A 14,178-nucleotide genomic window follows, 5' to 3' on the forward strand; every position below is an offset into this window, starting at 1 on the left:
GCCCTGTCAGCTCCAGGACTGACTGATAACAGGAGCCCCAGCCACTGGGGCTGGCAGCGATTTCTCAGTAAAATTATTAAGCCTGACTCATGATCTCAGGATAGAACTCTCAAATGTCAGGATTTTTTTTTTCAGCGTGGCTGGGGAAAAAATCCTGACATTTCAGAGTTCTATTGCAAGATCATGACTCTGTTACTCGGGGTTCTTTCAACCCAAAGCTCTTGGTATCTTTTACTCTGTGCAAGGTGGTGTCAGGAAATAAATCAGGGGAGACACGGCTGTCCGACCGATAGATGGCTGGCACAAATAGGACAACACAAGAGTGTTTTCACTTAAAGCTAAATTTTACTTAGTCTCAAGCATTTACACGCGTCCGCAACAGGTTAGTAAAACACCTCCAACCCTTGATAATTACCAAAGCTGAGTGTGGCTCTCAAGTGACACAGCGGTAGGCTTCCATTGGCCAAATGTTCCGTCTGCACAAGATGTATCCAGAGAGAGAGTCCAAACGAGTCCAAAAAGAGTCCAACTACCTCAAACTTTCCCCCCTTATTTATACATTAGTAATAGAATGACATGTCCCTTAAAGAAAACTTTAAGTAAGGTTAAGTAAGCAGTTTCAATGGTCAAGCAAGAGGTTCCTTCTGATTATTGATTAACCAGGTGTGGGTTTTTCCAGAGTTTGCAGCCTTGAGGCCCCAATAGACATTCCTAGGGCACATCCTGCTCTTCTAAAATGCATGTATCAGCAACTTCAACACAATTCTTATCAGGAAGTACGCAGGGTCAAGCTACCCTTTCTGTGGCACCCAAAAGCCCCTCCCCTCCTGCCTTGGTCAAGCTGAGACTGCTGACTAGGCCGCTTTTAGCAATAAGCCATAGTGGTTTCAGACACATTACTGGTTTGCTGAAATCTCCTCGTACAACTCAGGCTTAATTTTACTTAGAAATCACAAGAGTTGGCATGTCTGCTATAACTCCATTTGACATACACTCTCCTCCAGGTGACATAACTGAGAGAAATGCATAGGCAGGCAAGATGGGAGTTACCAGTTGCAAACACTTCTTTATGCAGAAACCAGGATGTTAAATAATTCCTCTGTGGTATGAAGTATGCAGAAATGGCACAATCCTAAAGTATAATTTCTGATTAATTTTGCCCTGAATTAAGAATTGTATTTAGATTGGCAACTGTAGCTTTTATTCTCTTGCACTAGGATTGAAAAATCCCATTTCTATTTAAGTGTCAGCATCATGATGCAAAACAAAATGGAAGGTGCTTCATGTATCAGCATGGTAATGCAGAAAGCAGACTTGTCTGGGAGAAAGCAGACTTGACACCCAAAATTACTTTTCTGCCAGACAATACGTTAAACTCTATTGGGAGGATAGGCAGAAATGAGATGGAGTGTTGTCATACTGGAAGATGTTGACAGGTATTAAGATGGAAGGTGCTAATTGGTGCTATCAAACTGGTTGCTTGATCTATAAACAATTGCAGAGGTGCTTGAAGTGGTGGATGTACTAATCAGATGGCAGAGGCTCCATGTGTCCACCCTTTTGGTTTTCTAATTTCCCCCCAAAATCAATAGGGTTCAAGCCATTAGGACCTAGAACATTGCCTGAAATGTTGGAATTGAGTGGATGTGGCAGTCAGAAGATATTGTGTCTCAGACAGACAACAGTGAAGAGTAGTTGAGTTGACTGTAAGTCCACCACGAGCTCGGCCAAATGTATATTTACACCCTGACTCGCTGCTGCAATACTTTATAGTTTTATTCCAGTGGTTTTAGTGCAAATCCATCAGCATAAAACTGGAGTAACACTGTGGTAACTCAAGCTCTGACTACAGCACAGCTCAGGAACAGAAGCTTTCAGGGCTTAAATAGGTATTCTTTCTAGGAGCACATAAAACATCAGTATCTATAATGAATTCTAGCTAATATTTTATTCACTAATTTTCTTTATAAAGACACATTTACACTTGTAACATAGATATCTAATTCAGAAAGATACTACAACTATAATAAAAATAGGAAGATATAGCAAAGCTGTGTACTGATGAAAGAACATTGGCAAATCTTTTTACGCATTCCTTTCCCATGGTTCAAGGTAATCCAAGCCAAGATGTGCAAAAATTTCTTCCTCGCTTTTGGCTTTGAGAAATATCCTCTGTAAAGGGAGGGGGGGAAAGGTTAATATGATCATTTTTGATTATTTAAATTAATGCGTTTGCTTTTTGAAACTTAGGCTAGTCATTTTTTGCCTTCTCCACCCTCGCTCCCACCCATAAGCAACTCTTTTTTTCATTACCACATCAATCTGCACAGTGATGACCTCAGAACGTGGGAGACGGTAAGCAGAATGATTCCTTATCCTGCAGAAGTGAGGCCAAACTGCTTGTTGCTTTCAACCCCAATGACTAGTTTACATCTTTTTGTACTGAGTTACATTTCAAGGCTAACGTTAGCATAAGGATTAGGACTTCATTTTTTAAATGAATGTTAAGGTTTTCCTCCAGGGTCGACTTTCCTAATAAGCTGATCAGTGTCATATATATGAAAATAGCACGAGTCTCAAAAGATATGTTCAAGCCAATTCCACACAGTTACACTAATTATGGGCAAAGCTCAGCATGTCAGAGCTTTCCTAACTCCCATTACTTATACAAAGAAATGTCATGTGCCTGGTAAACCGGGCTGGAAATTTTGTGGGACTAGGCAGCTACAGTTAGAATTTTCCCCCAATAAACTTGTTACAGTAAAATTCACATTTGCTTTCACATATGGGTATTTTATATTGTATTGTAACATGCTGGCACAGAAACCAGGAGTAAGCATTTACTCTTTAAAGAAACAAAACCAGAAAATCTGATGGCTAAGTCATATGGAAAATATTCCCTTTTAGGAGTTGTGAACGGTTTTCATAACTGTGGTGCAATATCAGTTAAAGATACAAAGCTTGCATTGCAGATGAACATTAAAATATAGTGTGGACCCCATCATTTGGAGGAGTTTGGAAGTAGGACAGGTGTTCAGAGGGTAACCACTATCACCTGGGAGTGCTGTATAGTTCAGATGTGCTTCAACCAGAACCCCAGATCTGAACAACCTCAAACTTTGGGTCCATTAAGAATCCAGGGCCAGAGTCTCTGGTCCACCAAGTTCACTTTGCAGGGGCAAAATGAACTTAACCTGGCTGGAAAAACCTGCAGGAGAATTTCCCCATGTGGGGATATCTCTTGTCAGTGGAAAGCTAGGGGAGGCAGCCAGGGCCGGCGCTTCCACTTAGGTGACCTAGGCGGTTGCCTAGGGCACCAGGATTTGGTGGGGCGGCATTTTGCCACCCTTGGCGGCAATTTGGCGGCGGGGGGGGGTCCTTCCACGCTCCGGGTCTTCGGTGGCAATTCTGCAGCGGGTCCTTCACTCACTCTGGGAGTGCCGCAGAATTGCCGACGACGACCGGGAGCGCGGAAGGACCCCCGCCTAGGGCGCCAAAAACCCTGGCACCACTCCTGGAGGCAGCTATGTCAGCACCTGCACCAGCTCCTCTACTGCAGCTGTGCTGCCCAACATAATGGGGGGGAAGGGGCACACAGGGAGGTAGGGAGGGAAGACTAGGACCAGATCTGGGGAAGAGAGGGAAGGATAGGGAGTGTGGAAGAGCAAGATTTCTCCACACCTGGATTCTTTGCTCATAAAAGGTTTACCACCAGCAGCACAATTTAAAGCTAGGCCTATGCAACTTTCAGTCATGCCAGGGCCAGGTAAAACAGAATCAGGGAGCTACAATAGGGTCACTGTCAGCCCCATCCTTTCTGGTGCCCAAGCTTTGCTCAGTGGAGAATTGAGCACCCAAACTTGAATGTGTTCCATATTTCAGTTGGGTCCTACGTTCAGCATAGATCCAACTGAATCAAAGTCTAAGTGCAACACTTTCATTGTTGGGGTGTCTGAAATTAATATCTGGATCCAATTTTTGCAGCTTGGGCCCATATTTCATTGACACAGATCAGCTTCAACAACCAGGTCAGTCAAACTAGCAACTTTCTTAACAGCTATTTTGCAGGACTACAGAACAGAATGAAAGACAGTTCAATGGTTCTAGAAAGGTTATGAGGGCTAAATCAAATGGCAGAAGTTAGACACTTCAGAATGAAACTATAATCCTTTAAAGTTCCAGTGAACTCAACAGGGGAAAAGATATGTGGTTCCCATTTCACAGTTTCAAAATTATCAACCTACTAACAAGGTATTTACGTAAAGTTCCCCCAATATGCAGTTGAACCCATTCAAGGAACCTAAGTCATTTCTCTCTCAGCAAGTTACTGCCACGTTGTGTAATAGTGTATAACATGTGTAACATTTTTCTGAACTAGAAGCATAAACTCATCTTAATGTTCAAGTATCTAGACATTCTAATTAACACTCATTAGCATTTATTCGCTATTAAATAAATAGCAAGTATTTATTCTGTATTAACTATATATAATTTTGAATATAAAGATATTTTTAGAAACTGTGCACAAAATTTTATAGCCAGATCTCTTTAAACCCACTTACCTTTTGTCAGTCTCTACTTCCCTGGTGCAGCCTGCTACACTGGTTCCTACTAGGTATGGGATCTACTTGGTTAAGTCATGCAATCCAATTATTTGGGATTCATATTCCACAGTTTTGTTGCTGGGAATGTTTGTGTACCAATTGCACTGCACTACGGGCCTGATCCAAAGCCCATTGAAGACAGTGGCAGCCTTTCCACTAGCTTTACATTTGGCCCTGGTGTAAACAGGTGTAGATCCATTGATTTCAATAATGCTTCCCCCCAGTTTAGACCGAGTATTATGTATATTGATGGTTCATCATTTGTACATAATGGTAACAAAACTTCACAAAGTATGTAGAATTGTTTCCCTCTTAACATAACTATGTCTGTATGTCTAAGGAGATATCCATTGCAAGCAAGTCATGTTAAAACTCAAGGCAAGGATTTGGCCCAGTGGTTCAGAGATTTCTTTTGCTCCTAATGGAATAAGCTTGACACTCATTTTTGTTTTAATAAATAATAATAATAATAAGAAGCAAGGAGTCCTGATTTTTAATGGGGGTTCGTCCAACCCCCAATTTTTGCATGTGAAGCTTATAGCATATAAAACATCCAAACACTGGCAAGGTGCCCACAGGCACAGAGTTGGAAATCTATTTTCTACAATATAAATGAGCTGCAATTATCATGCATCAATTTTAATTGTAAGTTAAAAATTGTATCTGCAATAAAGAGCCTACTTTTCAAACACAAGCCCATTATGTTCCATTACTTTTTAAATGTACTTTAAATCTTATGTTCTGAAATGAGCGAGAGATATACAAAAAAAAAAGCCTCATTAAAAAAAGATATTCTTTCCCATATAGGGGGAAATGTAGAAATGCCAGAAAAGACAAAATCTAAGAAGACAACAAAATGAGAACACCCGTAAGTATCCCTTAAATCTCCGCCCAATACTATAATGGCACCCCAGATATTTCTTCTCCAGAAAATGATATATTACAACTGAGTTACAAAACATCAGGTGTGCAGCCTTCCAAAACTGCAACACATTTCCAGGCAACAGCACTACTTTCCGGGCTGCTGCAGTACTTCTGGGAATAACATCAAAAACCTAGTGGCACCTACCATCCACTATTATTTGGAATGTGGGAGGATAACCAACTAGGTATTCTATGTGGTAATTGGAGGGACCCACATTTTCCTAAGCCTACTTGTCTCCTCTCTCTCTTTATTGAGTTATTTCTAAAAGGCAGGATTTTGTCACTCACTTGTGGATAATGGAAAAGAGGAAAACATGAATGAATCATGGCATATCTGCAGCACTGTCTCACAGTAGATTAAGATGATCAAATATTAATTTTTACGTAAATGCTGAGTGCGCTGTGTTTTGATTGTATAATAAAGATTTTTCACAGTTTAACAAACTGCTAAAATCATCCAATTAAAAAAATCAAAAAGCAGGCAAAATAATGATATTTTCCCGCTCCATGTGGGAGGACAGGACTTGGATGATTTTTTTTTTTTCTTTTAACATCCATGAATAATTGCAGAAACCTGAGATGTGTTCTTAAAAGTGTGGCCATCTGTTACGGATGGTCTTTAATGGAAGCACTTCATGTCTTCTGGACCTCAAACTACTTGCCATTTCTGTTGCACAATAGAATCGCACTTTTAAGTTTGTTCTCTCACCCTACTTACAGAAATAGCATGTTTATGAGTATTACTCATCTCATTTGCTTGACAGGAACTTTTTAATACAAGAAGTTGATGCTGACACTGTTCTTAGTCACTACAACCCGTGTCTCTAAATGAACCTCTAGTTGGTACCTGCCAACTACTTTAGCTGTCTAGTGGTATTAATGTAAATCATAACCTATTATGCTGCCTCTTTGTCAATCTGTACTGAACTAATACAATGATGCATATTTGATTATTACAATCAGCAATCAACCCTGTTCTTTTCCTTTTTGTTTCTCCCCCTACCCCTGGGTCTCTTCCTCCCCCACACACACACACTCCTTTTTGCTCAAAAGTAAATAATGAACTGCCTGTTTTCTTGTGAATTTTTTGCAGCTTTTTACCAAAGTTCAACAGAACCAAGCTGCATTCCCAATCATCATAATCAATTAAACTTACAAAAAACAATGGGTTGTAGCAGCCGGTATCTCTTGCTTCTTATCCCATATGATCAATTCCGTTGTTCCAATGGATGGAAATATTAAAATTGTGGTTGCAAACATGACCATTAACTACACTTAATGCAGATTAATCTGCCTTCCAAATGTTTTCTTGTGTGAATTGCTACTTCTTATTTTTCATTTTGGCATTAATGATCAATAAGATCTTTAATAAATTGTGAAGCACTATTTGATGATTTCCTAATTCCTGATTCCCAAAGTTCAATCAGATGTCATGCTATTTCTATTATTACTTTTTTTTAAACTCATTTAATTCTATGAAACCAGCTAGCCAAAAACATCAATATCTAAATAAGAATTATAGTATTAGTTAAATAAATCATAGTGGGCGTGCTGCTTTTGGGAATGAGAGGCAATTTTTGCAGGGGGTTATATGTATCATTTCAATAACATGAAGAGTTATAAAGCATTCTGGTTCTTTCCAGGTCTGTGGCTCACAGGCTTCCTTCTCCCATTTTACAGAGAACTTTTGTGTGCAACATTAACCTTATTTTGTCCAGTCTCTTGACTAGGCCAACACATATACAGACCTACTAGTTCCTCAGCTAGGGTGACCAGACAGCAAATGTGAAAAATCGGGACGGGGTGTGTGTGTGTGGGGGGGGGGGGGGGGGGGAATAGGAGCCTATATAAGAAAAAGGCCCAAAAATCGAGACTGTCCCTATAAAATCAGGATATCTGGTCACCCTATCCTCAGCATGTAAGGTGCAATTCATCCAATACAATACATGTAGAAGGGTAAGACGGTCCAAAGAAAGCAGAGATTGGTGAAGATCACCATGTGGAAAATATTTTTTATACAAATAGAAAGCAAAGGACTTTCTAAAATATGCAAATTAAAACCAGCCTGTAGATATTGTCTAATAGGTCTAGTTTATAAGAAACCCCACAATTTCAGTTATACTAACCTAGTTAAACCCTTTTACAAAACTTGCACTCTTAAAAAGTAACTTATACAAGCGTCTAAGGCACAAACATATAGTGTTGTCCTTGAATATCCGGCATGAGATTATGATTCTTTACCTGGCCTTCTATTTCTAATAGGTTGTAGTCATTGCAAAAACACCCTCACCTGTCAACTGTGTTCACTCAGTTAGCATTCAAAATAGACTCACATTCACATATGTTCCATGCAAACCTACCAGTACATTTCACTATTATTATAAATAACTTAGAGTAAAAATACTGAATTGAGCAAAAGAGGTAATAGAAAATGTTACATAAGATAAACATCCCTCACTATAGGACTTTACCTCAGACTGTTTCCCACCTCAGAGATTCAGAGGTGAGCTTGTATGCCACGACTTAACTCATAAAATACCCACATAGCACTTACAATTTCATAGCACCCAACAGACATCATCTAATTAATAAAAGTGGATTTAGTGCTTGCAAAAGATGTCAAAACTAACAGCACTGGAAAGTGAGGTCCTCAGAGTAAGCGCTCTCACACATTCCTCACTTACGTTCCTTAATCCTGAACAGGAGTCATCTGGTGGAAGGATCAGCTGTTCATTTTTTCTGTACCCATTATTTAAATAATTGGCTTATCAGGGGATATTGCTAATTAAGATGATAATGCCATCCATGATAAGGATTAGACCCTGGTTCCTTAGGAAATAGTAGACTAAGCCCACCAGCTTGGTTCACATAGGCCACCAAAAAGCCATCAGTTCTCATTTTAAACTACACATACTACCCCTCACCACTACCCTTCAATATTATTTGGGAGTCTCATACTTGATCTTGCTCTGGCTTATACAGCCAAGGTCTTTCTCAGAGTGAAGCATCTGGTCCCATACCTCATTTTCCTACCAGTAAGGTAGCATTGGCTGTTTAGCTGCTGCAACTATTAGTCCTGTAAAAATGCAATGGGCACACTATTGGGTTACATTATCCCATGGAACCTATAAAATATGGAGAAGGTGGAGGCAGAATGCCAACTGGGATACAAGACCCCTTGAAGCCCTAGGCTTTGAGGCCTATAAAAGATCTGGTTCTCACTGAGCAGATTGTGGAGGAAAAACAGAAAACAAAATATTTTTGAGAACAGTGTAACAAATTGCAAAGAAAATATGCCGTGTTTGGCCTAGCATTGACTTTTAGGTGTGCATCAGAGAATGTCATGCATGTTCTCATTCCAGTCTTCCCTTTGTATCCCAAAATGCTTGTATATTCTGAAATGAGAAACTCTTGCGTATAGCGTTCTTAGTGATTTTCTCATTTAAACCTGATTTACACTCAGTAATTTTCATGTACAAGGTGGTATGTGACATCTACCTACATTAACTTAATTAGTACACATTTATCATTCATTTTAAAATTATTATAAAGTTAAATTTAATTGGCAGTATAATTATTACTATTTTTACAGTATTTTCAATATATTGGAACAACATACTCATACAGCTCCAGCACTACTTGAGTCATCACAGTGGGAGTAAGCAAGACAGTAACAAATGAATAGCTAGAAAAATGTAGATGGACCGCCATTTACAAACCTGGGAGTCTACTGCTCAGTGTGCCTGGAAATGAGCTATTTTCAAACCAGTTTTGTAGGTGTCCCGTTTTCCCTTTGGGTATGTCTACACTATGAAATTAGGTCGATGTTATAGAAGTCGATTTTATACAGACAATTGCGTATGTCCCCACTAAGCGCATTAAGTCGGCAGAGTGTGTCCTCACTACCATGGTGAGCATCAACTTACAGAGTGGTGCACTGTGGGTAGCTATCCCACAGTTCCCGCAGTCTACGCCACCCATTGGAATTCTGGGTTAAGCTCCCAATGCCTGATGGGGCAAAAACATTGTCGCGGGTGGTTTTGGGTACATGTCATCAGTCGCCCCTCCCTCCGTGAAAGCAATGGCAGACAATCGCTTTGCACCTTTTTTCCTGGGTTATCCGTGCAGATGCCATACCACGGCAAGCATTGAGCCCGCTCAGCTCACCGTCACCGCTGCTGTTGTAAGCAAGTCTACTGTGGGGGCTGCTGTGATCCAAGAATGCAATCATTGATGTTCTGTTATCAAGAGTAGTGACTCTGGGAAATGTGCGGGCCCCTTTAGCTTTTAGGTGCATCATATTCCTGTCCTTTGTTGCTGGTGAAGAAGTCCTGCAGCCGTACATTCTAGTCCGGTCGGCGCTGTAACACTCCATAGCGCTTCTGTGGTTGACACATGTAACAGCTCCAGGGCTCTTGCTCTTTTGCCTTGGCCGAGGTACCTTGCCCTACCAGGACCTGCAAGCATTTTGACACAGAAGCACCTGCAGCAGCTGGCATTGCTACACAGCAGCAACTCCTTTCCTTCGCAGCAGACGGTGCAGTAGGACTGGTACCCGTACTCGTCGGACATGTAGGTTGGCCGGGGGTTCTGGGAACGTCTTCCCTGCCTAGCTCCTAGCAACCTCCAGGGCATGGTGTATGGCTCCACCACCTCCCCTGCAACTCTGCTCTCCTGCTCCCCAGCGATGAGCTCGGGGGATCCAACAGACGCTTCATCATGTCCGTTTGCTCCCCCATTAGCCTCAGCATCGCGTCCTGCCTCCGCTCTTCATGCTCACTTAATTCTTTCCTGGCCTCTGCCACTGAATGCCTCCGTACATTAAGCTGTGTCCTATCAGTGAGGGAGGACTGCATGAGCTCGGAAAACATGTCATCATGAGTGCGTTTTTTTCGCCTTCTAATCTACGATAACCTCAGAGATGGAGATGATAGGGGGAGCGTAGAAACATTCTACGGCCTACGATTCTGGGGGGACTGCATGGTCACCTGTGCTGCTGAATGCTGCTGAGTTCACCACGCTGACCAAACAGGAAATGAAATTAAAAAGCTTCCTGGAGCTTTTCCTGTGTACCTGGCTAGTGCATTGGAGTTCAAAGTGCTGTCCAGAGCGGTCACAATGGAGCACTCTGGGATAGCTCCCAGAGGCCAATACCGTTGATTTGCGTCCACACTACCTCAAATTTGACCCAGCAAGGTCTATTTTAGCGCTACTCCCCTCGTCGGGGAGGAGTACAGAAGTCGATTTTAAGAGCCCTTTAGGTCGACGGAACTGGGTTGGTTGTGCGGACACAGTCATTTTTAAATCGACCTAATGCAGCTAAATTCGACCTAACCCCATAGTGTAGACCAGGCCTTTGGGAAAACATGGTCATCCTAAGATACTATAATGCAGCTCAAATGTATCTTGCACAGCAATTTGCACACCCTCTCTCACTTTACTATGGATATATCTTCCAAGATACTATGTCAGTTTAGTCCCTTTACAATATCTATTCAGAACTAAACAAAGACCTTGCAGTCTTTGAGATTTGAAACTACTTATCCAGACGTGAAAGGCCAGTGCATTAAATGGCAAGTTACAGGAGTAACACACTGACATCTTCAAAGATCTACAATTTAAACATTAGACCATGATTGATTGGTTAGAGCAAAAGTGCAAGGCTGTCCGGTTATTTGTTCTCTATCTGCCCTCTCTTGTCCAAATAGCATCCTCACCACTGACAGAAATATAAATATCTATAAATTATCTATTCACTCACTGCAATTCTCATTTAAGGGTAGCAGGGCTACATGAACCAAAGCACAGTCATCCGGTGGAATCAATCAAGATGTCCTAATAAAAACTGGAGTCTGGGAATTGGAGTAATTGTAGATTGTTGTCTGAAAACATCAGCTCAGTGTGCAGCAGCAGTCAAAAAAGCTAACAGAATGTTAGGAACCATTAGGAAAGAGATAGATAATAAGACAGAAAATATCATAGAGCCACTGTATAAAGTCCATGGTACGCCCACACCTTGAATACTGCATGCAGTTCTGATCACCCCATCTCAAAAAAAGATATATTAGAAATGGAAAAAGTACAGAGAAGGGCAACAAAAATGATTAGGGAGTATGGAACAGCTTCCATATGAGGAAAGACTAAAAAGACTGGGACTGTTCAGCTTAGAAAAGAGACAACTAATAGCAGATATGATAGAGGTCTATAAAATCATGAATAGTATGGAGGAAGTGAATAAGGAAGTATTATTTACCCCTTTACATAATACAAGAACCAGTCACCCAATGAAATTAACAGGCAGCAGGTTTAAACAAACATAAGGAAGTACTTCTTCACATATCGCACAGTCAACCTGTGGAACCCATTGCCATGGGATGTTGTGAAGGCAAAAGTATAATGGTTTAAAAAAAATTAGATACGTTCATGAAGGATAGATCCATCACTGGCTATTAGCCCACGTGGTCAGGGATGCAACCCCATGCTCTTGGCGTCCCTAAACCTCTGACTGCCAGAAGCTGGGACTGGACACCAGGGGGTGGATCGCTCAATCATTGCCCTGTTCTGTTCATTCCCTCTGAAGCATGTGGCACCGTACACTGTCATAAGACAGGATACTGGTCTAAATGGACCATTGGTCTGACCCAGTATGGCCATTCTTATGTTCTTTTGACTATGGATGCAGAAAAACAAGTGGAGCATTATTATTATACTAATCAAATGGAAACCTAAGTAATTGCCAAGGGTAAACAATACCAAAGGCTAACAAGACAGCTGAAATGGCCAGTTTCCTACAATCATAGTCTAACTGGCAAAATAATATACTTAACTCACTTTGGCACTTACTAAATTAAGCATTCAAATGTGAGATGTATTTGCTGTAGAAAGAATCACAGTAAAATAAATAACTTGTTAGGGCACCAGCTTATTTCTCATCTGAATGTTTCTTTTTTACTTTTGAAATACATTAGGATGTAAGATCAAACTTTCCAGTCAGGAAAAAAAAAAAAAAAAAAAAAAACAGACTTTGAAGGTCCCAGTCAAACTGTATGAAGTCTGACTGGCAGGCATTTCTGACCTGACCAAATGTTCATTGTAACTGGCAAGTACTCGTAGGCTGAAGTTTTTTTTAAGGTAGGTAAGATGAACTAAGGGAAATATGGTAAATGAGAAACATAAGTACCGTGGATGCAGTATCGATATTATAAATAATATTGATAGTGTTTAATTGACTTCAGTTGCCTCTGCCAACTAAGCCATCTTCACCAAGACTACTGATGAAACACACCGGTGAGTGTAGATTACACTAACATTCTAGGACTCTGAGGAGCCATTTTCAATTAAATCAGCCTTTTACAAAAGGCTTCCCTTTTTCTCCAAAATACGGCATTTTCCTAAAATCATTCTGGTCCCAGGATGAACATTACTCCATCTCAAATTTTCCCCTTGTTGCATCTCTTTCTATTTCCTGTTGGTTTCCATTAGCCCCTTCCCCACCCTCATCCTAGTATCTCCTTTCCTCCCCTGCCTTCGGAGAGTCCCTCATTTCCTGGATCCCGTTATTTCTATCTTGCTATCTCTCCAGCCCTTCCACAGCTCTTCTTCTTTCTCCTCTGCAAGGCTCATATTATATATATATCCCCCTTTCCCCCTTTCAGTGTTGCAGTTGGTTTTATTTCCAAATTAAAATGTACTTAGATACATTTGTATTAGTAGAGAAAGAGTCATCTACCTTCCCAATAAAGATCTTTCGCTTGCTCGTGCGTTCATCTATGTTAATGCGCAAACACTCTTGATGAGCTAAAGCACTGAACGGTGTAGAAGGGCTGATGATTTTTGCACAGGATAAAATTTCTTTTCTTTCACTTATGCTTAAAAAAAATCATCCTGATGAAAGATTAACTTGATACTTGAACAGTGTGTGCAAGCCTCAGACTGCACCTATGAATTCTTTACTTGCTTTGGAGATTTTTAAAAACATATATAATTGTATAATTACTTTCAGACCCACACCCCTGTGTATCACCTCAAAGGAATTCAGATATTCGACTAAAAAAAGATTCTATTTTATTGCAGGAAAAATATTTGGAAAACACCTTGTCTTCAAGGACTTCAGTGCTTTTTGTTATGTTCTGTTATAGCTTTTCTAGTATTTTTTAAAAATTGCTGCAGCTCTCTTCAGCGTATCCAGTAATTATACTTTACCAGAGTAGGGTTATGGCAACAACAAAGTGGCTGCCTCAGACCACTTAACATCTGTAAAAATCTGTATATCAATAATGGACATAAGAACATAAGCTTCAACAGGTGCAAGAGTCACCATTATCAGTGTACTTATCTGAAAGAACAGAGAAGACAGCCACTGTCAACGTTTTTCTAAAAGGTAACTGCAGTTCATAGATTTTTTGCTTGATGTATTGTTATTAAATGTAATATGTGACATTAGCCTAAAGCAATTTCTTCTAACCCACAAAAGATTGAGAAAGAAAGAAATAAACAGTCTCTCAAAAGCCTGAACTTAGTCCCTTTTTCATTTATCAGACTTTCAAGGAAGAGAGAGTATTGGGCTTACATATCAAATTCTGCAAAAACACAGATGAGATTTGCTGGAGGGTAAAAGTTAAAAACAGACCAAGAAACAGACACTTTTCGA

The 14,178-nt window shown here is 40.4% G+C and overlaps 1 protein-coding gene across 2 annotated transcripts in view; it reads right to left on the bottom strand.

Annotated features, from left to right (window-relative positions):
- Positions 1-2,085: 2,085 nt before the first annotated feature.
- The window catches only part of DNTT (DNA nucleotidylexotransferase), a 149,558-nt gene continuing 137,465 nt past the window's right edge, over positions 2,086-14,178 (bottom strand). For both annotated transcript variants that reach the window (XM_065408452.1, XM_065408453.1), the window contains one exon: positions 2,086-2,172. In XM_065408452.1, coding sequence (XP_065264524.1) covers positions 2,086-2,172 — 87 coding nt within the window. The remainder of the gene's footprint in view (positions 2,173-14,178) is intronic.

Source organism: Emys orbicularis, chromosome 7, assembly GCF_028017835.1.
Source record: "Emys orbicularis isolate rEmyOrb1 chromosome 7, rEmyOrb1.hap1, whole genome shotgun sequence".
In the NCBI taxonomy this organism is placed as follows: Eukaryota; Metazoa; Chordata; order Testudines; family Emydidae; genus Emys; species Emys orbicularis.